Source organism: Thamnophis sirtalis, unplaced genomic scaffold (genome assembly GCF_051295495.1).
Source record: "Thamnophis sirtalis isolate CommonGarterSnake01/CBP01778 unplaced genomic scaffold, rThaSir2_p1.2 scaffold_2, whole genome shotgun sequence".
Lineage (NCBI taxonomy): Eukaryota > Metazoa > Chordata > Lepidosauria > Squamata > Natricidae > Thamnophis > Thamnophis sirtalis.
This window is the reverse complement of record NW_028261382.1, coordinates 139,203,500-139,229,886: the sequence shown is the minus strand read 5'-3', so window position 1 is coordinate 139,229,886 and position 26,387 is coordinate 139,203,500. Positions and strand designations below refer to the sequence as shown.

Below are 26,387 nucleotides of genomic sequence, written 5' to 3'. Positions count from 1 at the left end.
TTCCCAAAATATTTCATTTCTCTAGGAGAGGGGTGAGTTTTAACTTCGAACACCTTTAAAGGCAACTTGAAACAGAGACTTCCCATAGGAAGTGGAAATTTATCAAATCAAAGCATGAGGCATTGGTTAATAGTACATATGTAGATTTTTCAAGCAAAGGATTGGTTATCATAAAAGGCCACCATGATTTCTATACAGGTCGTCCTCAATTTACATGAGTTCATTTAGTGACCATTCAAAGTTACAATGGCATTGAAGAAAAGGACTTATGACCATTTTTCACACTTATGACCGTTGCAGCATCCCTATAGTCATGTGATCAAAATTCAGCTGCTTGGCAACTGACTGATTTGACAGTTGCAGTGTCCTGGTGTCATGTGATTACCTTTTGATAACTTCTGAGAAGCAATGTAAATTAGGGGTAGGCTGCTGCCGGCGTTGTTGCCAGTTGGCTTCGCGCATGCGCAATTGACTGTAAATTGTTTTGTGCATGCACAGAACATGAAAAAAATACTAAAAAACATGCTGGCAATGGCAGCAGCGACCAGGGAACTGGTTCAGGGGCGTGGCCAGCCTGGGTCACTGCTGGTTGTACGACCAAGGTCAAAATACCACTATTGGTTCACCCGAAACAGTGCGAATCAGTAGCAACCCACCTCTGATGTCAGTGGAGAAGCCAGATTCACTTAATAACAATTGCTGTGATTCACTTAACAACTGTGGCAAGAAAGGTCGTAAAATGGGGCAAAATTCGCTTAACAACTGTGTAACCTAGCAACAGAAAATTTGGGTTCGATTGCGGTTGTAAGTTGAGGACCACCTATGCTAGGAAGGATTTGCCAGTGCCTTCTATAAAGCAGTTTTTCTCAAATTTGGCAAGTTCAACTCCCAGAATTCTCCAGCCAGCTAAGTTTGAGTAACACTATTCCAAAATATTCTTCTCTGTCTTTCTTCCAGGGGATGCGGTAGGCCGCTTTCTTAGAGACATCTGCTCAAATGCAACTTTTTCCATTGTTTCTATGCGAACTCGTCTTCTATAGGACGGTCAGAGTCCGAAAGGTCAGAAACGGCGTCCGTTCAAAATTACACTGAAATATATTAGTTCTCAGCCTTGCACCTAAAAAAGGGGGGGGACGGTCTTGTTCACAACTGCTTGAAGGCACCTCCCCTTCCGGGCTCCAAGGAGGGTAACGGGCGCGGAGATCCGCTTCCGTTGTAAGCTTGATCTCATGCTTGCTCCCTCGGGAGGATCGAGATTGCAAGAGAACACCAGGCAGGGCAGCGGCGGCCTCAGATCACGATGCTGCACGAGGGCGAGAGAAGCCTGCTAGTGGCAGAGCTGCTAATGGTGCTCAGCAAAGGAGATGGCAGCAGCGGTGTGGGAGATGTCTTCTGTTTGTGCACCCGGGCGTTCGTCGAGTGAGTCGATGTCAGGCGGTCGATCCGTGACTCTTCTGGGTCGGCTAGATCTGTGTTTCTCAACTTCAGGATCTCTTAGATGCATGACCTCAAATCCCAGAATTCTCCCCAGACAGCTTGCTGTTATCCCATCTTCAAAAATGTTGAGGTTGAAAAACACTGGTTTACACCTGATCCTAGCTGGGGCGGGGGGATACGGTGGCGGAGATTTCAAATTTATGTTTGAGTCTTTTGCAAGAAAAAGAACCTCTTGTGCATAACAGATGACCACGTTACCTCTCAGCGCTTAGGAAGTTGGTCTTATCGTCCTCGCGTAGATCTCAATGGAAATTAAGTCCGAAGGCGAGCAGTATACGCTTGCACCGGGGTTGATCGTTGCCTGGCATGCTTTTTGGGGTGGAACAAAAGTGAGAGGGCATGTTTCTTTTTCTTTTTTTTTTAAAGACGCATTTTGTAGGGGAAAGTTGCTGTGCCCATTTAACCAGAGCATCTTGATACAGCTCAGTCTAACAAGTGTGTTTGTATAATAACATGAGACCAAAATAAACAAACAACATTATTCATTAATTAAAGCCACACTGTCTTAATAATGTTGCATGTAAATGTTAATAGAATAAACTATAGAGTTGCAACTTTGTTTTACTGTACTATTATAAGCATAGAATGATGCTTTCTAAATTAGTCTGAAATATGTCTTCTAAACTGCAAATAGGAATTACCTTTTATTAACAATATTCTTATCTGCTTCAGCTGCTACACAGGTTTTTATACCTAAACTGAAAATACTAGACTTCCCTTTTATAGCTCTTCATTACTTCAGTTCAAAGCTATCTGAAGGATTATTTATCTCAGTGCAAGTCTGCCAGTATTTAGAGATTTCATCTAGATATCCTACCTATGCAAAAAGAGGTCTTTTTGGGGTGATTCCCTGCTTTTGTACTGATCTCTTTCCCAACCAAATTAGGGAAAGCATTGATAGCACAAATGGAGCATCTGATTATGTGCTTTTAGCTATTGAAGGGATCAAAGTGATAAGATCTGCCTCTTCATTGCTTATCTTTGAATGTAAGAGAGAGCTTTTTTTTCTGCCTACAATAGTATTCATTCTTGTGTAAAATTAAACAGTTGCAACCTTCTTTCTGTACATGTACCAGTTTAAATTAGATTTTGTACAGTATGCTTATTTTTGGCTGGATTGAAATTTTGGCACTGATATACCAAGTTAAGTTTTAAAAGCAAGTTAAGCACGTGAAAGACATACTGGAAAAAGCTCTTTTTGTTACCCATTCATGTTGTTCCTTGATGCTTTACTCCCATATCTCATTGATGTTATTGATTTTTTTCTCCAGAGATCGAAATTTATACAAACTAGGCTTAAAAGGCTTTTATGTTAAAGATGCTGATGACAGCATAGGTGAGTTTTTTATTGAAACGTTTCTTGTTAATTTTGGCTTTTTGCAACCATTGTTATAGACCAGTGTGAGAATTAATATCTTCAGGTGTGTTTAATTGACATTTAAAGCTTTTATAAAAAGGCATTACCATAGCTGGGCTAAAATATCTGGTCAGCCACTAGATTACAGCCAAGAGTTGGAATTTTTCTTTTTACTGTCAGATAATTTCCTATTTTATAAATTCTGTGTGAAATTAAATTACACTAAGTTCCATTAATTCATACAAAAACACCAAATAATGGGAAACTTCTTAAGAATAATTCTTCATGAAGAAATACAATTTTAAAATCTATAAGGATTTTGTGTTATACCTACTCCTTTTATACTGAATATCAGACCACTAGCATACAAATTCTGCAATAACCAATTAAGTTCCATCCAGAACTGCCATGGCTTACAAATAAATAAATCCTACATAAGGATATGTTTCTTGTTAAGGTGAAATGTTTAACACAAGTGAGAATACATAGACAGAGTGAGTTCTTGCTTAAATGACAGTGATTGGGACCAGAATTTATGTTGATAAGCGATATGTTGTAAAGTGTGATGTCACATGACTACACCACTTAGCAACAGCAGTTCCAGCAGACTCCAGTTAAGCACATCACCATACGTTGCTAAGTGAGAATCTTGTGTGATTGCAACTTCTGATTTCCCATCAACTTTGCTTGTGGGAAACTGGCAGGGAACGTTACAAAACCTAATCATGTGACCACCAGCACTGTAAAGGTAAAAAATCCAGGTTGGCAGGTTCCCCCGTCATAATCACATGACAGGGGAGGCTGCTATCATGACTGGAATTTTGAGGACCCTCATCTTTATACTAAAAAATTCTATTAAATACGACTCATTCAGCACCACGTTAAATCTGGTCACTGAACAAGTGTTTCTTAACCGAGGACTATATATATATATTTAAAGGAAAAGGATTGATTAAGGAAAAGCTCAAAAACATGATAGAGGGATTTGGATATTCTGCAAGGGGAAGGAAAAAAAGCAAGACACAAAAGAAAATAGAGCAAGAAAGAGAAGAAGGGAAAAAATTCTAGAAACACTATGAGTTTGTAAGGGAGAATCCATAGCCCCCAAACCTTACGTTAGACCTGAAACCAAACTAGTTTTCCTTATCAAAAATCCAAAATTGATGGACTTTACCTTATAAACTTCTATTGTGTATTAATAGGAGAAGAGGAAATTACTGAAGATAACAAAAAAGAGGAGAAACCTATCTTTGAGACTACTGAAAAATTTAACAGTCTTGCTCTGGAAGTAGATGATGTCGAACCAGATTCAGAAACTGAACTTATGAAGAGTATGGGGTTACCCGTACAGTTTGGCAGTTTGGCAGCCAATAAAACAAAAGCGGTAAACCCCACTTTAATTTAGTTCAAGTTATTGAATTAGAAAATAAATTAAGAAGTATGCAGTAGAATTGTATTGCATATAAAGAGAATAGTGATTTTTTGTGATTTTTACTTTTGTGTTTTACTGTTCTTTATTTTTATTTCATAGATTTTTTTCCTCCAGCCTTTATTACTGTATAAGTAGTTCAGGGCAGTGAATATATATGATACTTTTTCTTCCTCCTGTTTTCCCCAACCTGGCACGGTTGGTTGCTGTGAGAGATAGTGACTGGACCAAAGTTGCACAGCTGGTTTTCATGACCAAAGTGGGATTAGAATTCAGAGTCTTCTGCCATTTTATTTTGTATGATTGAAGGTGAAAGAAGACTCAGTGCAAATGTATCTAAAGGATTTCAAATAACAATAAAGTATGCTTATGAGTAATTGAAACAATAAACTGGAAATCCTGAAGCTCATCATTTGAAGATGCAGGTCATTTTTGCCTCAATTATATTGCTTCAGTGCATGAATCTTTGAAGATTTTTTTTCCTTTATTGATAAACTAGCCATCCTGTGGCTTCAAAAAGAAACCCTGTAGCTTTTTTTTTGAAGCTATTGTTCTTCTAATAATTCTGAAGAAGCATTCAGAATCTCCACCAGTGTTCGTTTTAATGCCTGATATTTTCACTGGTATAATAATCTCAGTCCATCAGAAAGTACCAAATTGGAAAATATTGGCACACAAAATAAGTTTAGGATATTAAACCTGAACTTGGATTTCAAAATTATCTGCTTGCTTTCATATTACATTTTAGGCCCCTGAGAAGATTGGCAAGATAGTTAACAAAATGACGAAGAAGAAGAAGAAAAAGAAGAAAAAATTGCTACAAGAAGATATCCATGAAACCATGTGGCAGTCCATGGAAGAAGGTGATGATGACCATTCTCTTTCTGATGATGAAATCTTAGTGGAAAAGGAAGACAACTATGCTGAATTCTGTCAAAATGGAAGCATGCCACTGAATGAACTGCATATAAATGAGGAATGGGAGCAATACTGGCATCAGTTTGGAGAAGAACTTCTATGGAAAAGCTGGGAAAAGAAACAGGAGGGGGCTAATCCTGAACCTTGGAACAATCCTGAAATGAATGATAAGTGGGAGCAACACTATAATGAGCTCTACTGGTATTACTGGGAACAGTTTCGCTACTGGGCAAGTCAAGGTTGGACTGTTGATGCTACACATGGTAGTGATCTAAAAGTGAATACTGGAAAACTGAATAGTAAGCAGTCAGAAAAATCATTAAACCCAGGCAGCCATGGAGAAGTGCAGAACTCAGCCTTTTATACTCATACTCCTTCCACAGACATTTGCAAAGAAAATCCTCTTGTATATAATGATCCAAGTAATGATTATATTTTTTCTAAAATCAGTGAAATAAGTCTAAATTCAGAAGAAGCAGAACACAGTAAATTGCAAAGTGCAGCTGATACTAAAGAACATAAAGAACCAACTCTAGCAAGCATTTCAAGGCATAGTCCTTACAATTGTGGCCAGACTGAGAAATCAGATAAGGAAACAAGAGAAGGAAGTGTGTCTTCTAAAAATGGATGCTCAGATCAGCCAGGTTGGTATTCCAGTCTTCATCTGGTATTTTTGTGACTGTTGGAAATAGGTTTTTAAACCACTTGATCCAGGCACCTTAGCAGCATCAAAAATTCCTGAATGGGAGTCAGCACTGAAATTTATTTGGATGATTCTGTTTCTACCATATTGCTCATACAAATATTAGCTATTCGGTTCATTGGAGTATCTCATATTAGCAAATCAGTAGTTGGATTTTAAAATATATAAAGTATATGTTTTTAAAATTGAGATTTCTTTAGCAATTTTAAAAGAGCATTTCTGTGCATTTCTTGGCTTGGATCTCATACTTGAGGCCTCTAGATTGTTTCCACTTAAAGGGAGGCTTAATTAGTTTTCAGAGGTTACATTATCTACTAACCAGCACAGTACACAACACTACACAACCAGTTGCATTGTTTTTAAAGTTTTATGGACAACCTAGAACAATGGTTCTCAACCTCAACAACTTAAAATGTGTAAACTTCAACTCCCAGAGCTGAATGGAGTATTTTGGACATAGACGTCCACACATCCTTAAGCCTCTGGTATTAAACACTGTCCTAGAGAATGCTTGAAAAGGATGGCTTTAGGCTTCTATACAACTGAGTTGTATAGAGTTACTTTTGTGAGTTGGATGGTCTTATAAATCAAGCTTCATTATGCTGGCAATTTAAATTATAAAAGGGACACAATCATCTTATTTGGCTAAAATTATTGTACATTAATGTTCTGTAATCTGTATTACTGTATAGTAATACAGTTTCAAATTGTGCATGTTATTTTGTATTACATACCTACTACCATATTAGGAAGTTAACATTTTCTAAAGAAAAAAATATGTTTAAGCATAGAGCAGAGCTAAAGATACTATTCTTTTTCATGATATAATAGTGCTTACCAAGATTTACAAATGTGTTTGCTTTTTTAATTATAAACCAGTTCTTTTATATAATAGAAGGATTGGTCAATATTGCTTGGCATGGTCAAGTAACGCGATCATAAAATCTTAAATATAATAAAATAAAATCTTAAATATATTTTACATATTTTGAGTTTTTTTTCCTTTTTCTGATTTTATTTTTTAAATGTTTTAATTTCTATAATAAAGCAACCAAATTTAGGAAAAAGGGTTTCTAGTACAAAGTATTTGAATATTCCTAAATCAGATACTTATAATGCATAACTGACACCATTGTCTTTCAGAAATTGTTGTAAATAAATCAATAAATTAATTTACTTAGAGAAAAGGAAACACAATGATTTCTTTATCAAAGTGTTTAATTTTAAATATATCATTCTGTTATGATTTTTTTCTTTTTTCTGTACTAGGTTTACAGCAAGAACTTTTGAATACCACAGCAAAGGGAACACCTGACAGTAATGATGGTGATGAGGAGCCACCTGAGCATAAACCTGTGAAACTAAAGAGAAGGCAGGTTATCCATTATGTCAACAGATTGTTCTCATGCTATTTAGTTTGGGGGGGGGGGGAGTATACTTGATAGTTGTGCTGGAGGGCTGCAGCATGAAGTTTCATTATGCACTCTTGTTTTTGGTTGTATTGAGCTCTTTTTTTCCTGTTAACATGTACGTCTATTTTAATCTCACACTACTTTTTTTGTGAGACCCATTTTATAGTAGTTAAGGCATCAGGCTAGAAATCAGGAGACAATGTATATGCATGTATGTGTATATACATATATATATACACTGCCCTGTCAGCCCGCATGCGCGTGCTGGCCAGCTGAGTTCATGCCTTTTTAAAGCCATTTTTCGCCCTCCCCAGGCTCCAGAGGCTTTACAGGAGCATGGGGAGGGTGAAAAGAGCCTCCCCTGTCCACCCCATCCCGGAGGCCCTCCGGAGGCTTCATGAGCTTCCCTGAAGCCTCCGAAGCGCAAAAAAACGGCCCTCCGGGCAAACTGGAAGTTCAGAAATGGACTTCTGGTTTGCTCGGAAGGTCGTTTTGACTGCTCCGAAAGCTTCAGGGAAGCCTCCAGAGGGCTTCCGGGGAGGCGGGGGAGATTGTTTTCGCCATCCCCAGTCTCCTATAAAGCCTCTGGAGCCTGGGGAGAGCGAAAAAAGCATGCAAAAAATGGGGGGAACGCCTGTAGTGCGCGCATTGCATTATGGGTGCGGCACGCATGGACACGACCCCCTGCGCTCCCCCCACTTATGGCACGCAAGCCAAAAAAGGTTCACCATCGCTGGCATAGGCAGTTAGCAAGACATCCCAAATAAAGGAGTGGTTCTGCAGGTGGTGACCACAGATCACTTCTCAGTTCCTATGCTTTCTGACTGATGGTTTGGTCACTTTTGAATGCTGGTGGTGCTTTCACTCTAGTGGTAGCATTAGACGAAGTCTATAACCCACACAAGTGGGTCAGGTAGTGCAGCTCATCCAGGATGGCACATCAATGAGAGCTGTGGCAAGAGGATTTGCTGTGTCTGTCAGCGTAGTGTCCAGAGCATGGAGGCACTACCAGGAGACAGGCCAGTACATCAGGAGACGTGGAGAAGGCCGTAGGAGGGCAACAACCCAGCATCAGGACCGCTACCTCTATCCACCAATGCCACATTGCACCACAGACTGTCCAGGAGTTGGGGGATGCTTTAGTCCAGGTGTGAGAGGAGATCCCTCAAGATACCATCCGCCACCTCATCAGGAGCATGCCCAGGTGTTGTAGGGAGGTCATACAGGCACGTGGAGGCCACACACACTACTGAGCTCATTTTGACTTGTTTTAAGGACATTACATCAAAGTTGGATTAGCCTGTAGTGTGTTTTTTTTTTCACTTTAATTTTGAGTGTAACTCCAAATCCAGACCTCCATGGGTTGCTAAATTTGATTTCCATTGATAATTTTTGTGTGATTTTGTTGTCAGCACATCCAATTATGTAATGAACAAAGTATTTAATAAGAATATTTCATTCATTCAGATCTAGGATGTCTTGTTTTTGTGTTCCCTTTATTTTTTTGAGCAGTGTATATACATGCGGGAGGCCGACTAGGCCACATCCACAATGGTCGAGTGTGTGTGTGTGTGTGTGTGTACACATAACCATTGTGGGTGTGGCCTAGTCGATCTGCATCACAGCGGGGGGGGGGCGCTCCAGAAGTCGGAAAGAGACCTGTTTCCGGAACTTCCGGTAGGTCTGTTTTTTGCCCTCCCCAGGTTTCAGAAGCTTTCTTTGAGCCTTTGGAAAGATGAAAACAGCTTTTTCCAAACTCTGGACGCCCTTCGGAGGCTGGAAACAAGCCCGTTTCCAGAACCTCCAGTAGGCCTGTTTTCCTCCCCTCCCTGAGCTTCCGTAGGGACCCTGCACTTGGCATGATGAATGGGCTCCATGGGGACTCTGGGGAGGGGTGGGCTGGTTGGTAGCCAACCAGGGGTGGCTTTTGGGGGTTCGCTGAACTGGGCAGAATCCTAGCTAGAGGATCACCTGAACCCATGCGAACCCCCAGCAGCCCACCCCTGGTCATTCCTGATTAGATAAAAAAAATTGTTTCAAGTGAAAAGGATACTAATTTCTAATATTTAATTTTAAAGATGCTCTTATCTTCAGTTCAAAAGGCAACAAAGTTTTACTTTTAATTAACGTGTTTTGAATTGTAATGAATATTGTGTTTTCTTTCAAGCCATGAACTAGATGTAGAAGAAAATCCTCAGGATGATTCAGATGGAATTTTCTGCAAATTGGGGCTCCAGCATGGCACAGGACAAAAGTAAGGTATACTAAAAGGTTTTTTTTAAACATCATATAGATCAGTGCTGCTCAAACTTAGCAATTTTAAGACAGCATGCTGGTTTGGGAACTCTGGGAATTGAAGTCCACATGTCTTAATATTGTCATATTTATTTTAGACTTGTCCTAAAACAGTTGTGTCTTTAAGTAAAGATTTACCCACAGTGCTGCCTAAATAGAATTGAGTACTCAGAATTTTTGAATATTATAAAATATTGAAGGATTTCTATCATTGAAGACAATAAAAAATATTCTTAAGTCTCCAGACAATGAAATGAATGTAAATTATGCTAATGATTCCTGCATCTGTTTCAAATCCTTGAGTGAACCTGAGATCAGTGTGGTCTTTTAGTAAGGCTTTTTAGTATATTATAACTTTCCAACATCATCTACAAACTTATGAGATATGCTTATAGATATGGCAACTTTAGAGAAAGTCAAAAATCGCATATGGAAAGTCTACAGGGGATATATATATATATCAACCCAAATATCAAATTCAGATGTCTTTTTCTCTAGTTTAAACATATTTACATGATAATTATTAAGGGAATAAATGTGTGGTGAAATAATTGCAAGGCTTAAGACTGATGCATACTGATAATACAACCTGATTTGTATGGTTTTGGAACTGTTTTAAAGCAAAGATTTACATCTTAAAAAATTAAAATACAATTTTGCTTATATTTCTCTATCTCACACATACACACACACACAAAAACAAAAATGTAGGCATTCTTTCTAAATAATAAATTTTTAACTTCTTCTTTTCAGATACAAAGGCATTCCTAGTTTCAGTGAAAGAAAAGTGATTCGTCTTAATAAAAATATTAAATTTAAATCAGTGTTATTGGACATGCGCAGAACAATCAAGACTAAAAACAAGCATACATATTTTACAGATGAACCTGAAACATTTATGTTGAAGAAAAGTAAGACCTTAAATAAGGTATATATTGTTTGCATATGGAATATAGTATAGTACACAAAGTACTGTTATTTCTTTATTACAGTAGACTACATTTTCTAATGTTAATGTTTTAACTGTACTACACTGAATAATATCAAATAATTAAATGACATAAAAGAGTATATATTTTCTAGCATATGTAACAACAGAAAAGATAGCTTTAAGTTGTTAATTTGGAAAACTGAAGAGGAAATACCATATTTTTCAGAGTATAAAACACACTTTTTCCCCTCCTAAAAGAGGGTGAAAATATTGTCTTATACATTAAATGTAGCCAAAAGGCATAGCACAGGATGAGGTGATGGCCTGTGGGAATCCCTGCAGCCTGAGAGAGCTGATTGGGGGTATTCTGGGAGGCCGATCCACCCGCCAATCAGCTGCTCATGATGAATCATAATGTGCTGAAGCTGACCTGGCTGTTTGCTATTTGCTGCAAGCACGTGTCAGAGTTTCCAGCAGCAATCACATTTAGAAAGAAAACACAAGTAACTGATTCAGCAGGATTCAATAACTTCTCTTTATATATAATATAATACATTAAGTAAATATACAATACCAAAAGAAGGTTTTCCAGTAGTTCAACAGAGAAGTTTCAGTTTTAGTTTCAGATATCAGCACAGCTTGCAGCTTTAGTATAAAACAAGCCACACCCTGACTCTACTGTCTCCTTCCTTGTTGCTCAGACAGCAAATACTGTTTTATTTCCAAACAAACCCTCAACTCTCACACACTGACAGGACACTAGGCAGATGAATACCATGGATGCTGGTGGGCAGAGGCAGAATATTTTTTTTCTTATTTTCTTCCCCAAAAACTAAGCTGCATCTTATACTCCAGTGTGTATCCAATGTGTGTCCAAAAAATATGGTACTTTCAGTCTCTAAATGATTACAAGGCTTTGTTCTCACAATAGAATGTTTTGCAGACACTTAACTAATGACTTGTGTTTTGGCATTCTGCACTAGAGGCATTAAGGTAGAAGTAGTATGTACCATATTTTTCAGAGTATAAGACACATCTAAAAGAGGGTTTGGATGTGTCTTATACACTGAATGTAACCCCACCCATCCACCGGCCCCCACCCTTTGGACTCTGCCTCCCAGAAGTTTATCTCCTTGCAGTAAACGGGGAAAATTGGGCTTGCAGAGGCTGCAACAGTGACGTGCAGGAAGGGGAGGCAGGGCCTCACTACTGTCATCATGAAAAAAAAAATGTAAAAGGAAAAAGGCTGAGGTAGTTACTGCCAGAGTCACAGTGGATGACTGCTTAGTCTTAAAAAAGCCTCTAAAAAGTGCTCTCTGCAGGAGGAGGCGGGAGAACCACGTGCCTCATTTAGTCTATCTTTATGATCACTTGAGCAGAGATAAGCAAGGGTTAAAAGGGTTAAAAGCCGAAAAATTCCTTATGTAGATGAGGCACTTGGTTCTCTCACCTCCTCCTGGAGAGGGCGTTTTTTTAGAGGCTTTTTTCAACAGTTAAGCAGAGTCATCCATTGGGGACTCTGGCAGCAGCTAAGCCAGCCTGACCTCAGCAGCTCTTGCCTTTTTCCTTTTACATTTTTACATTTTCATCATGGCAGACAAGAGCAGAGTTGAAATCCTCTGTAAAACAGCTGGAAAAGGTATGTGGGTCGGAGGGAGGTGGAGGAATTCAAAATTAATGTAATTTGTAAGTAATTGTATTATTGTAAGTAATTTTTATATGTCTGTGTGTTTTACCCGCCTCTGCTAGTGCGTGGGCTGGCACTTTTTTTATGTCGGACATAGCGGCAAGCTTTTGGACATAGCGGCAGGGCTTTTGGACGCTCCGGTGCTGTGTCCGCCATAGAGGCAGGACATCTCTATGTCAGACACAGTGGCAGGGCTTTTGAACGGCCCGGCGCCTGCTGCCCCAGCGCTAGCGGCAAAAGCTGCCCTGCCGCTGTGTCCGTCATAGAGGCGTCCCGCTCTATGGCGGACACAGCACCGGTGCGTCCCAAAGCCCTGCCGCTGTGTCCAACATAGGGTGGCTTTTGCCCGCTTGCCTCACCAGCCATAAACCTCACTGCATGTCACTGGGCTGCAATAGGCTACGGCAATCCCTGCAGCCTGAAACAGCTGATGATCAAGAGGCCCCTGCTGAAATTGAAAGTGAAACTTGCTGTTTGCTGCACCAGGCAAAGGGCTGATCAGGCTGTTTGCTGCAAGGAGGTAAGTCAATAACTATAAATGCCTGTAAAATGTTCAAATTATTAGACTTATTTTTTAAAGTCTGCTTTATTATTGTTTTAGACAACTTAACAAATGAAGAAGCTTTTTAAAATAAATGCTTGATCTGAAGAGACCCAGTGCTATTGTATCTTCTTTTAAATAGCAGAGAATAACTATACTTCCATAAAGCCACATCAATTTTAACAGCATCTGTACAAGTATAGTCTGAAATGTAACACCACAAACAGTGTATATCGTCTGTACTGTTTGCTGTTTGTTGCAAGGAGGCAAATTGCTGGGAGGCAGAGGCAGATTTCCACACACACGCACCTTGTTTCCCTCCCCAAAAGCTAGATGGGTCTTATACTTCGGAGTGTCTTATACTCCAAAAAATACGGTATATTTAAAAAGTGTATATGTTAAAAAGATGTTAGCATTTGGAAAGAAAAATACAATGGTGAGGTTCTGGGGACAAACATGAAACATAGATAACATTTCCTGTTTCTGATAACAGACTTAAGTACACAGTGTGGTGAAAGTTATCAGTAGATTTGGGAGGACCTCAGTCTTTTCATAAGTATCTGAATTCTTTCGGGGGGGTGGGGGGAATTATTTTGCAGCATCTGACAGACCACAACCATATCACTGGGAAGATTCTAATCTGATTGTGCCATTATGTATGTTCATACAAAGAAGAATTCTTTCCGCCCATTTTTTCACTGCCTATTTTGAAAGAAAGATTAACAGATCCAAATGTGAGCAGAAAACCCATGAGAGCACATGAAAGCTAATTACCAAAATTTTCTGTTTCCTCGAGGTCGATTTTTGAAGCACAGTGTCTGCTAAAGGTAGAATATTTTTGTTTAAATTTGACTTTTACAACATGTAGTATTTTTAGGTACAGAAATTCTTGCAAAAAGCAAATGAAGATGTGAAAATTGGACCTGAAGGCAGAGTCTATCTGAAGGTAGAATCTTCTACCACCAGTGATTCAGATGAACAGGAAAATGCTTCTCACTCACAGAAGAATTTGAGTCTCCAAAATTGTGACTTGCTATATCCTAGTTCAGATACACACGAACTTGACAGTTTTGAAGTAAAAGACAAGGAAAAGCTGATAGGCGAAGGAGAAGAAGCTCCATTAGGAAGAGAACTCGTTCCCCTGGATATTCCAGACTACCTACAAATGGACACAGAAGGTATGTGAAATTAAAAATAACGTGTTTATAGATGTACATATTGTAGTTGTATAGTGCATAAACTGGAGTGTTATAAGAAAAAATATAATTGACTAATAACAAACGGTCTTGTACTTACCGTAGCTTTTTCTAGTTGCGATTTTCTGGTTTGTTTTGTTTTTTTCATTTTTAAAGTGTCATGCTATTCTTACATTTTATACAGCCATTTAAATGTCCAATGAATTTATGCTTTCTTACTGTAGTGGATGCTAATAATTTAGCACATCACACCAAAAAATGTTTAGTTTCTTGAATATTGTATCTTAAAAGATGAAGTGAAATTAATTCCTTGATGTTCTTAAAGGTATTTTTTTAATATTCTTTTTTTTTAATGTGCTTTTTTTTTGCATAGGTGAAGTAAATACTATGAAAAAGAAGACAAAGATGCATAAGTGGAAAAACAGAAACCTTAAGTGTCTTCCTCACGAAATAGCCGATGATCCTGAGCTGGCTAAATACTGGGCACAACGATATCGACTGTTTTCTCGTTTTGATGAAGGCATTCAGTTAGATAGAGGTAAGTTTTTAATGATACTGCATTCTATGACCTAAAAACTATTTTCAAATAATAACCAAGTTCTCTGATGAATTGTTCACATACATAATTGCTGCTTGATGCTATGGTTCTTTTTTAAGTTTGCAATTAATGAACTGCTAGTATTCCTATTTTTGTGGCTTACTTTGAACAAGCACCAAAAGTGTACAGATAATCCTTGACTCACCACAGTTTGTTTAGTGACCATTCAAAGTTACAATGGCACTGAAAAAAGTGACTTACGGCCATTTTTCACGCTTATGACCATTACAGCATCCCCATGGGCAAGTGATTTACATTTGGATGCTTGACAACTGGTTCATATTTATGATGGTTGCAGTGTCTGTCCCGGGGTTATATGACCATCTTTTGCAACCTTCTGACAAGTAAAATCAATGGGGAAACCAGATTCACTTAACAATCATGTTACTAATTTAACAACTGCAGTGATTCGCTTCACAAATGTGGCAAGAAAAGTTGTAAGATGGAACAAAACTCACAGAACAAATGTTTCATTTAGCAACATTAATTCTGGTCTCAATTGTGATCGTAAGTCAAGGACTACTTGTATATATAGCCTGTTCACTTCCCCATGAGAAGGAAGTGAGCCAAATACCAGTGTCTTACTGTGATGCTTGACTGTCAATCACAGAACTGCCAGGAATATAAGCCAACAAAGGTTAGCATTGTTTTTGAGGTCCAAGACTACTATCAGAGATTCAGGCATTACAACAAACTGCCAAAAACTGATGATAGGAACATGTGAGCTATGTATATTTGCAAACCTCTTATTCATATTTTGTCAGCAGAATCCAGGAATTCTGATTTTTTATTACATGCCAGTGTGACTATTCAGTATGTAACCTAAGAATCTTCTCCTTGGAAATTAAAGAGGTTGAGCAAGGGATGCCTTTGTGTGATTATGCAGGGCAGTTTTACACTTGTGTTCTTAATTTATGCAACTATCTAGCTATTTGATAAAATGCATTTGCACTGATTACTTTATTTTGAGATTCTTTTCCTTCAAGGCCATATCACAAATATATTAACTGCTTTTTTTTTTAATCAGAGGGATGGTTTTCCGTAACACCTGAGAAGATTGCTCAACACATCGCAGACCGTGTAAGGCTATCCTTTGACTCTGACATAATAGTAGACGCCTTTTGTGGTGTTGGAGGAAATGCTATTCAGTTTGCGTTGGCAGCAAAAAAAGGTAAATTCTTTTACTAGGTTTGAACTTTACTAGATATTTCATAACAGATGGATTTCTAGTTCGGGCTAATTATTGTTCCCGCTTAGTGTTTCTCAGACTGGAAACTTTAAGATACCTGGACTTCAACTCCCAGAGTTCCCCTGCCAGCTTTATAGCTGGGGAATTGTGGGAATTGAAGTCCAGATGTTGCCCTACTACAGATGTAGTCAATAACCCTAGGCAATATATATATTTTAGCTACAGTTAGGCTAGCTACTATTTTTCTAGAAAGTATCTGAAATTTTCTGTTTCATGGGTTTTCTTTTTAAGCTGGCTGATATTTAAATTGGTTTCATCTTTTCAGTAATTGCAGTTGACATTGACCCTGTGAAGATCCAACTCGCTCACAATAATGCCATGGTTTACGGAGTGGCAGACCAAATAGAATTCATATGTGGTGATTTCATGAAGCTGGCATCCAGTCTGAAAGCAGATGTTGTGTTTTTGAGTCCTCCCTGGGGTGGGCCTGAATATGCTGTTGCAGAAATCTTCGATATTCAAACAATGATTTCTCCTGATGGATATCCTTTTTAAAAATAATTTTGTTGTAGCCCTCATTCTGTAACGATAAAACTGATGTTGTTCTCCTTTGAGTGACAAAGCTTTGTATTTTAACATTTGTGTGTCATGGTGGTGTATTGGTTAAAATGCAGTATTTCAGGCTACTGGCTGCCAGCGGTTCGGCAGTTTGATTGTCACTGGCTCAAGGTTGACTCAGCCTTCTATCCTTCCAAGGTCCGTAAAATGAGAATCCAGATTGTTGGGGACAATAGGCTGATTCTGTAAACTGCTTAGAGCGAGCTGTAAAGCACTATGAAATGTTATATAAGCCTAAGTGCTATTAATAATGGCAAAAGGAGATGATAAAGTTTGCAGATTGATATCTTTATACCAGTGGGAAGAGATTTCCAACTTCAAGAGAAGTGAACAATAAGGTGGTAAATAAAAAGCCATATACAAATAAAGGAAAATATTTGTAGCTCAGGGTTGAAATGCGGGGTCCTTGGTGATCTCTGATGATGTTACCTAGCTTGGATAATGAAATGTCTACAAGAAAACAACCAAACTCAGAGCAGGAAGACCCCCTGAAATGCCACATAGATTTTTTTTTGTTTGCTTATGATTATAATAGATATCAAAGGAAGTATCAGAATAAGATTTTCGGTGTGGAGGGTTTTTAAAAAAATTATTTCTCGTGACAGTTTGTATTCATTATGTGAACTACAGTATTTGAAGCTGTCTGATTTTTTTCAAAATTTTGAAAAATGAATTTTAAGTCACCTGAAAGATTTGTACGTTTGTTTTTAAAATTATCAGATATGACAGTTTTTGTTCTTAAAAAGTTGCACATTTTGTATACTATCTGCAAAGTAAAACAAATATTAATTGCATTAAATTATCTCATAAAGCTGAAAGATTTCAGATGCTATGCAAATCTTACAATGAATCATTATTACCAGTGTAATAATACTGTCCAGATTAACATGCTTCAGTTTTGTTTTAAATACCGTATTTTCACGACTATAAGCCGCACTGAAAATCCTAAAATTTGATCCAAAATCGGCAGTGCGGCTTATAACCCGGTGCGCTTTATATGTGGAAAAAGATCTCCCAGCTGCTTTGCTCCTCGCGACTGCAATAGATGTCCAGAAGCGGCTTTGGGGGCTAATGGGGATTGGATTTCCAGCTCGATAGCCCCTGCCGCTTCTGGACATCTATTGCAGTTGTGAGGAGCTGAGGAGAGTGTGGAGAAGAGCGCGCGACGGTTCTTGGCGCTCCGGGAAGCGGGAGAGGCGCGCGGTTTGGTTTCTCCTCCCTGGACGTCGCAGCAGCAGCCCCAAGCACACCGATCCCTGTGTTTTTCGCATCGGGGCATGCTCTTGCAGCACACCCCGATGCGAAAAACACAGAGATCGGTGCGCTTGGGGCTGCTGCTGTGACGTCCAGGGAGGAGAAACCAAACCGCGCGCCTCTTCCACTTCCCGGAGCGCCAAGAACCGTCGCGCGCTCTTCTCCACACTCTCCTCGGCTCCTCACAACTGCAATAGACGTCCAGAAGCGGCAGGGGCTATCGAGCTGGAAATCCAATCCCCATTAGCCCCAAAAGCCGCTTCTGGACATCTGTTGCAGTCGCGAGGAGCGGCACGAAGGTTCTTGGCGCTCCAGGAAGCCCCGAAAGCAGCTGGGAGAGGCGCGCGGTTTGGTTTCTCCTCCCTGGATGTCGCAGTAGCAGCCCCAAACTCACCGATCTCAGTGTTTTTCGCATCGGGGTGTGCTGCAAGAGGGCTTCCTGGAGCGCCAAGAACCTTCGTGCCGCTCCTCGCGACTGCAACAGATGTCCAGAAGCGTCGGGAAACGTGCGGCTTATAACCCGGTGCGCTTTATATGTGGAAAAAGTTTGAAAAATTAACGTTAATTGATACTGCGGCTTATAATACGGTGCGGCTTTTGGTCGTGAAAATAAGTACTTTAATGCAGCGCCATCTAACTGGTGTTCTGGTTAGAATAATGGAAACTATATAGAGATGACTGACTCAGCATGAATTTGTATATATGTCTCAGAGATTGGAATCAGTAACCAAACTGAATACTCAGTCCTGAGAGATAGGCTTTCAGTTCGCCACATCCGTCATTATTCTGCATGCCCAGCACAGCCACTCATTAAATTTCAGAATTTATTGTTGGGCAGGGAGTGGTGGTTCTGCTTTATGTCCTAAGCAGGGGTGGGATTCAAAAATTTCAGCAATGCGTTCTCTTGCTGGATGCGCATGGCCATGGTGGGCATGGCCTAGATGGCCTCCTGCACCACAGCTGGGAGGCCGTTTTCGCCTTCCCCAGGATCCCGAGGCTTTCCTCGAGACTCCGGGAGGGCGAAAATTGCCTCGTTCAAGCCATTTCCAGGAGGCGCATTTTTCCCCCTCCAGGAACCTCCGCACAGGCCCTACACTTGCTTTGTATCCAAAATGGGCCATGTGGACACTCCTGGGAGGGGCAGGGTGGCCAGCCATGGGTGAGATTTGGAGTTTCTCCAAACTTGCCATAACGTTAGCTACTGATTCTTGCGAACCTGTAGCAGCTCACCCCTGGTCCTAAGGCTGGTCAGCAGAATGGTTATGCAGCATAATAAATGGAAATCGGGCTATAGAAACAAATGGTAGAATGGACTAATTAATTCCAGAATGCAGTGTATAATGTAGAGTAAAAATGAGGTAGAAAGTATGAAAGTAAAGCATTTCTTTAATAAGGAACTTATAGAAATTATTGTTGTTTGGCTAAATTAACCATTCTAAGTTGATAATACCTCCTCTAATATGGGTTGATCCATAAGTCCCCATCAGTTAAAAAGGAAGCAAGTTCAAAAACATTCCCCATTCTGGCTCAATTTTCTGTTTATGTTCTTATTTATTGAACAGATGAAAAATATAATAAATCCTTCCTAGGGTTAATCACTAAAATAATTCTTATATAGACTATGATTAGATAAAAACATTTAGTATTTAGTTTTTATATGTGGAAGGATGTATATTTAAGAATATTGTCCCGAAAAAACCATTGCAATATAAAAAAAATTTCTTAACCCAATTTTACATTTGAAATTTTTAACCTGTCACAGAAGATTACCAACAACATTGTTTATTTTCTTCCACGTAACGCGGACATAGATCAGGTAAGTTATAAATTATAGATAAAATAAATACTTTTAGTCAGAAATTAAAGTGTAAATTAGGGTTTCTAGTCTGTATATGTATTTGTGTAATGTGATATGTTTTTGTTCCTTGTGTTGTTGTTTTTTAGCACACTTTACAGAGGTTAGGATGTATGCTATTCAGAATCATTTGCAATTGCATTAATCTATATATCTATTCAACTAAATAAAATAAATGTTTATCTTACTTGGTAACTATAGCTAAGCTGCTCTCTCTGTTTCTTTTTGCCTCCACCTCAAAACCTCAATAGGGAGTTGGAATTGTCTTTCTCTGCAGAACTATTATGAAATTCCAAGAGAATCTAATCTTGGTATAAAGTATATAAGGCTAGTGTAAATATCTATTTTTGATGCAGAACAAGTGCTTATGTTTCACATTTTATACCATACAGAATCAAGGTAGAGTTAGTTTGAATCTCTTTGACTCTCCCCCCAGACCAAGATGTTGCTTATTTTGTTCTAATGACTCTTGCATTCCTCTAACTTTGCACTCCCTACACTCAGTAGTCTTACACTTTAGAAAAAGGCTGGGGAAGGATGGTAAAAGCTGAATGGTTATGGATAGAGCTTTTCGAGTACTATGTTATGAGGTCTGTTCTGTGTTGTCATCAATATTCCCTGTTTATGACATATGTAGCATTGACTTTATAGTTTTGTTATAGTTTAATTGTAACTATGTAAATATCCTGCTGTGGAGTATCAAATACAAAACAGTTAATAACCGAAATTCAAACGTAACTTGATATGTACACTTATGTTATTAATTGAAGCTACAAAAACCTTGTGTCTTTACATTTCCTCTAGAGGGAGCAGCAATTCCAAAAATAATGTAATGTGAAGATTTGTTATATTTTAAAAAAGAAAAAAATATGGACTGTTCAGAGCATATTGGACACATTTGGAGCAAAACTAGTTGGGTTAGAGAAATGCTAAAACCATGACAGCATTTGCAGGAACTATAGTCCATGTTTAACTTAAATTAATTTGTTTTAAAAGCTCAGAGATGTAGTGCTTTAGTAGATAAGGAGTGCGCAACTCAAGTTCTGTCCTATCCTGAGCCACCAAAACTCACTAGATAATTTTGGATCAGTTACTCTCTTGGTTTATTGTTGTCAGGAAAAGTAGGAGAAGTCATTGTCTATACCAGAGCTGTCAAACTCCCGGCCCATGGGCCGGAAGCATCACATCCATGCCCGGTTTAGCGAAGGGGGGGAAGTCCTGATATGTCAGGTGATGCCGCCATGATGACACGAGTTTGATACCCCTGGTCTATACTATCTGGAGTTTCTGAACATAATATAATTCTATACTATAAAACTGTTATTTAAATGGCAATATATTTATTTCAATACAACGTATCAAATGAAAGTAGTTTCTAGTTCATTGCAATCCCAAAATAGATAATAATGAACTGTAGGTTATTCTCTAGTATCTTGAAATTTTCCAAGTCTGTATAAAATTTAGTGAATCCTATTGAGGTAATAACTTCTGTAATTACTCAATTTTCACACGTTAGTGTTTTATTAAGATTGACAGCACAAAACTCTGACAATTAGAAGTTACTAAAATGTTGGTACATAAGTTAAATTGGATGTGTTCATTTCTTCTGGTCTTATTGCCTCCACACAAACAGTAATTACAGCCAGCTCTATTTTTGCAGAAGTGCAGATGATTGTGAAAATGTTTTATGGGAAGCCTCCATAAATTTTTTTTACAAGGTTCAATTGTGTCAGCAGTTGTGGTCATAGATCAGTTTCATAAGGGTTAATATTTTTTATTTTACACATTTATTAAATTTGTATAGTGCTTGCTATCATACAATTCTCAGTGGTAGACAAGTGTAAAATACCCACAGTACAAAAAAACCATAATCAGAAATAAAAACAACCGGTGTAAAATCAAAAATAGAAACACAGAAAAAGAAAATTCACAAGATGGTATCACCTTCATTAAATTAAAAAGAAAGCCCTCCAGAAGACCATCAATGTCAGGGCAAGTTGAATGTCCACAGAAAAGATGTTCCACGCAATGGGAACTATATTGGAGAAACAGCTAATCCTGGCCTAATGCCCTTACTCTGTCAACTTCCCAAGTGATATGTCTGAGACAGGTGGATTATAGTTGAAGAGACAGTCCTGAAGCCATATAATGCTTTATAGGTCAAAATAAGCATTTAAAATTGCATGTGGAAATCAGGAAATCCTGATTATCTTTGTAGGGCCTGCAGCAAAACTATAATATGCTGCTGGCACAAAGTCATTTAACAGGCATGTTGTTGCATTTTGTGATAATTACCTTTAAAGGTGGGGTGATCCAAAAATGCAATTTCATAGTAACAGGAACATCAATTACTGTTGTGAATTTACTTTCTAAGCAGAATGTTGCTTTCACAGCCTGAGATCCCAGATAGTTGAGGGGCTAAAATCCCTGTTGACTGCTGTTGGCAAAGCCACCTGGTCATTGATACGATACAGTAACATCCCCCAAACCCTAAAGTAGGAGAGCTGTAACCATATAGCACATGCAGTTATTTCCCATAAACACATTCAAATTTGGGACTGAATGCCCTAAAACTCCCTACTAGATGTCTATTCTGTGTCCACTAAAAAGTGGATCACCAATTAATATGTACATGTGTAATAGTAATAATTACAGGTTGAACTGAACTCCATTATGAGTTAAAAGAATAGAACTACATAGTCTCTACAACTCTCATAAACTAAAAACAAAAATCATGTCATTTAAATATAAGCAAATTGCCTAAGGCAGGGATAGATAACCTGATGGTCTTGAATGCTTCTTTGCTGCCCCAACTCTTTTTTGATGGGTTCCAGACCCCCTCAACCACATTTGTGGAAAATCAACAGCATGTTTCCAACTATATTAGAAACAAAATACTGTACTTTAAAATGGTAACATAAGCCCTAAACTAGGCTTAATGTACTTAAAACTGAAATACTTATATGTGCTTTATTTTTACATATATGTTCATACAGTATTGTATCTACATAGGGATTTTGAGGCACGTCCAATTTATTTGGTGGGAAATGCTATTAAATAGAATGATTAAAATTTTGTTGATTGAAGAAAATTGCAGGAACAATTGAATGCATTTATCTTTCGCACTAAATATTGAGTAATACTGTACACCATTTCTCTACAAAGAATTGTGTAATATAGAAGTTCCCCTTGCAGTTTTAAATGTCAAAGTTCAGTGACCTGTGAAGAATCCTGAATAATAAAGTTACAGCCATTCTCAATCCCTATAACTCTCCCAGTGGTATTGTATGGCCTATATCTTATTGACACAAGGAGCAGAAGAGTAACTATTGAATGGCCAGCTAGCGGTTTGTATACCATAACCAGGTGGTGCAATTACGTGGCACTTAGGCTGCACTTATGGTTAATGGATTCGAACTGCCAAACTACTGACTTTTCTGATCAACAAACTCAGCGTCTTAGCCACTGAATCCCTAGCGCCGTGTAACAGAGTGAGGTCCCATTACTTCTCCCGGCTTCTGCCAACCTAGAAGTTCAAAAGCACATAAAAAATGCAAATAGAAAAACCACCTTTGGTGGGAAGGTAGCAGCATTCCGTGCGCCTTCAGCATTTAGTCATGCAGGCCACATGTCCACAGAGACATATTCCGACAGCGCTGGCTCTTTGTCTTTGAAACGGAGATGAGCACCGCCCCCTAGAGTCGAGAACCACTAGCACATATGTGCGACAGGAACCTTTACCATATGATTAATGGACAGTCATAATGGCCCAATAGTAAAATGGCTAGGTAGGTCCTGCAATATCTACAATTTACATTGTTTGATCAGTTCAATTAAGAAAGTTTTTCTGTATTTTATTTAAGGTAATGATGTAAAAATCACTAAACTTTTATTGAAAGTAACAACAGCACATACACAAATAGAATAATTTAAGGAGGTTCAAGATAGTGTAGCATATTTTACAGTCACTTGTGCCTTCAGTAAGAATTCTGGAATGCACTCATTGCGTTTTGGCGGTTCGGGCACACATTTTGGACACTCGGTCCAGAAAAGATTAACCATCACTGGTCTATATGAATGTTAAGAGTCAGCATACATTTGATGGTACATAAGAATGAAAAAGAATGAAAATATACCTTCCCAGAACCTGATAGTGTAACAAACAATTTCTGATACTGTTTAAACTTTGAATCTGGAATTTTTCTTTGGGGATTTTTTTTGTTTTGTTTTAAGCAGTTTTTAGATGGCTGACTACTTTTACTTTTGCATCCCAAGGTAATTGTATAAAAAGAATCACACAATTTCTTTTAAAAATAATATTAACCTGTTCCTCACTCTTCACAGCTAGATTTTATTTTTAATTATCATTTAAGTAGCGAGAAAGTGTGTTTAAATCTTAAAAGAAGGAAAAGAAACGTGAAAATTGTCATATAACAGTTTGGAATTCATATTTAATGTAAAATAAATAAATCAGAATTATTTGGTCTTTCAAATGTGACTAAACAAAATTGAAAGAAACGCTTCTAATGTTAATAGGAATGGGAAATAATACAATGAAAATATTGTACACTGACTAGTTTTTGTACTAAATAGAAATATTAATCATAATTGTATGAACATCAGTAAATAGCCATAAATCGTTGTTAACTTTCAAACAGTTCAGCATTCATGTTGGCTGATTTGTCATTCTTTTTCTCCCTGAGATCCTTTGATAGACTTACTCATTGTTCATTGAACCCTTTTAAAGCATTCTAATTATTTAGTATTATAGTATCTTGTACCAGTTAATACCCTAATTACATAATGTAATTATGTAAGTGAACAATGCTTCTGTGCACAATGTGTAATTCATTTACGATATTCTTACATTCATCCTGTATTTCCTGAGTAGATAGTTTCTAAACTAATGTTTTAGCAAATCTTTGAGATTAGAGTGTTAAAGTTTTAATGCTTTGGGTTTTATTTCTTTTCCAAGTGTTTCTTTCCTAACTATTGCCTCTTTCAAAATTCTTTTGTTGTTTTTAAATAGCCTTCATGGTTTTTTGTATTTCCTGCTTCAGTACATTACTTCTTGTTTTTTTGGTTTCCTGCTGTGGGACTGACTGGATGCTGAAAAAGCAAATGCTTTCTTTTTCTTTTACAGAAAGATAGGGGTTGGGAAAAACTATTTTGACTCCATCTTTGTGCAAGGATCTTTTATGACATAGATGGGGGTTGATTCTATGGCTGGCAGTGGGCGTGCTAGATGATATCAGGAGACACATGAAATGCTGAACACAGGAGCACCTGGATTGCCCATTTCCAACAGCTTTTTTAGACATTCACAGGTTGAACTTAGATATTCTAGAAGGAAAGTCTATACTGCATAAAGCACTTGAGTATTGATAGGAACAAAAATTAATCAGAATATTTTGTAGGCTGGATCTTTGATGTGATGTGCTTTTATATTTTTACAGCAGGTCTGAAAAAGCCTGAAATAAGGGTTAGGAATAAACAACAAAAAGTGGAGGAAAACATATTTTTTTCTTTGTCTTAACTTTTACCACTTTTGATTTTTATTTTTTTTATTCTCTTGATCACCCAGTCACGACGTTTGGGGAGGGGGAAAATATTTGGTACTAGTAAAGGAGAATATTTGTATCTCAGGGTTGATATGAGGAAAATATTTTTAACAATGACCAGTTATTAATTGAAAAAGATTTTGAAATTAGTGATTTTCTATCCATTTATTGTGAATTTGGAATAAGTTAGTGCTAAAAAAGATCATGGAAAAGGGCATGGAAAGAAACCCTAATTCTAAAATTAAATTGCTGGAGGAAATGTTCCACTTGGTAAATAATAAAGCATAACTGAAACTTATACTAGGGATTTTCCCATAATAAATGCAACTATATCTCAAATATCTTAATTTTCTGATACTGATTTTTTTACAGGTGGCTTCCTTAGCTGGACCAGGAGGAAAAGTTGAAATAGAACAAAATTTCCTGAATAACAGATTGAAGACCATAACTGCTTATTTTGGAGATTTAATTAGACAAAATGTATCCTGATTTATTTATTAGTAAGCTGTTTATTGGGGATAAAAGAGATAATCAAATTTTAATTATAATTCCTTTTATTTTTGTTAATTTTTTATTGCAAAATGTTCCATGTTCTATTAAACTTGAGAAAACAATGGTTTAAAATGTTTGTCACAAACACCAATAAAATATTTTATAAAAAGACTTAAAATATGTTGATAGTAAAAAGATGAGAATTGACTGAAGCAAAATTCCATATTTAGAATCTTACATTACTTAAGTTAATCTGTTTGTTTCTATCCTAAAAAACATTTTAAATTTGGCTATGAAATGGTTACAAAGAGAGAAACCTGCTTTTTCAGCAGAATGGAAGGAAGTTATTTAAGGAACATTTCGTACTCCTTTGAAATACTGCATCAATTGCTTTTCATCATCATTGGCTGAGATTATGGAGCAATTTTTATCTATGTTTTATCTGTGAATAAAAGTTGATTGAGATAAAATAATTTTACTATATACATTTCACCAACTCCAAAAAGATTAATTAAAAATTCATTTACAAATACATTGCTAATTCAGTTAGCAACTGTAATTGGGAAGAGAAACTCCTTTGCTAAGTGATATGATTGTAAAGCAAAAATATGCACAACTGCACAAACTTAATAACAGAGTTCTGGTTGTGATCATTAAGTAAATTATACAACATTGTATGACTGACTCACAATTTCCTATTGTCTTCCTTTTTGACTTTTATCAGATGCCGGCACTGATGGTCACAAATGACAATCACAAGTTCATGGATGCTGTGACCATCATAATTATGTGCTGGTTCTGAAGCAGTCAAGTTACTATCTATCACATGTACACTGCAACAGCTGCAACTTTGA

The 26,387-nt window shown here is 37.7% G+C and overlaps 1 protein-coding gene across 1 annotated transcript; it reads left to right on the top strand.

Annotated features, from left to right (window-relative positions):
• Positions 1-1,209: 1,209 nt before the first annotated feature.
• TGS1 (trimethylguanosine synthase 1) lies at positions 1,210-26,006 on the top strand. Its single transcript, XM_014062068.2, has 13 exons — positions 1,210-1,419; positions 2,769-2,833; positions 4,057-4,238; positions 5,032-5,845; positions 7,174-7,276; positions 9,484-9,570; positions 10,365-10,539; positions 13,648-13,948; positions 14,340-14,504; positions 15,592-15,735; positions 16,079-16,295; positions 19,363-19,441; positions 25,414-26,006. Exons 1-13 carry the CDS (start codon positions 1,301-1,303, stop codon positions 25,528-25,530), a joined length of 2,568 nt encoding a protein of 855 aa, XP_013917543.2. The 5' UTR covers positions 1,210-1,300; the 3' UTR covers positions 25,531-26,006.
• The last annotated feature ends 381 nt before the right edge of the window (positions 26,007-26,387 follow it).

Coding starts and splice junctions, on each gene's coding strand:
- TGS1 (XM_014062068.2), top strand. CDS start 1,301: ATGCTGCACGAGGGCGAGAGAAGCCTGCTAGTGGCAGAGCTGCTAATG. Junction 9,571..10,364: donor CAGCATGGCACAGGACAAAA/GTAAGGTATACT, acceptor TCTTCTTTTCAG/ATACAAAGGCATTCCTAGTT. Junction 15,736..16,078: donor TGCGTTGGCAGCAAAAAAAG/GTAAATTCTTTT, acceptor TCATCTTTTCAG/TAATTGCAGTTGACATTGAC.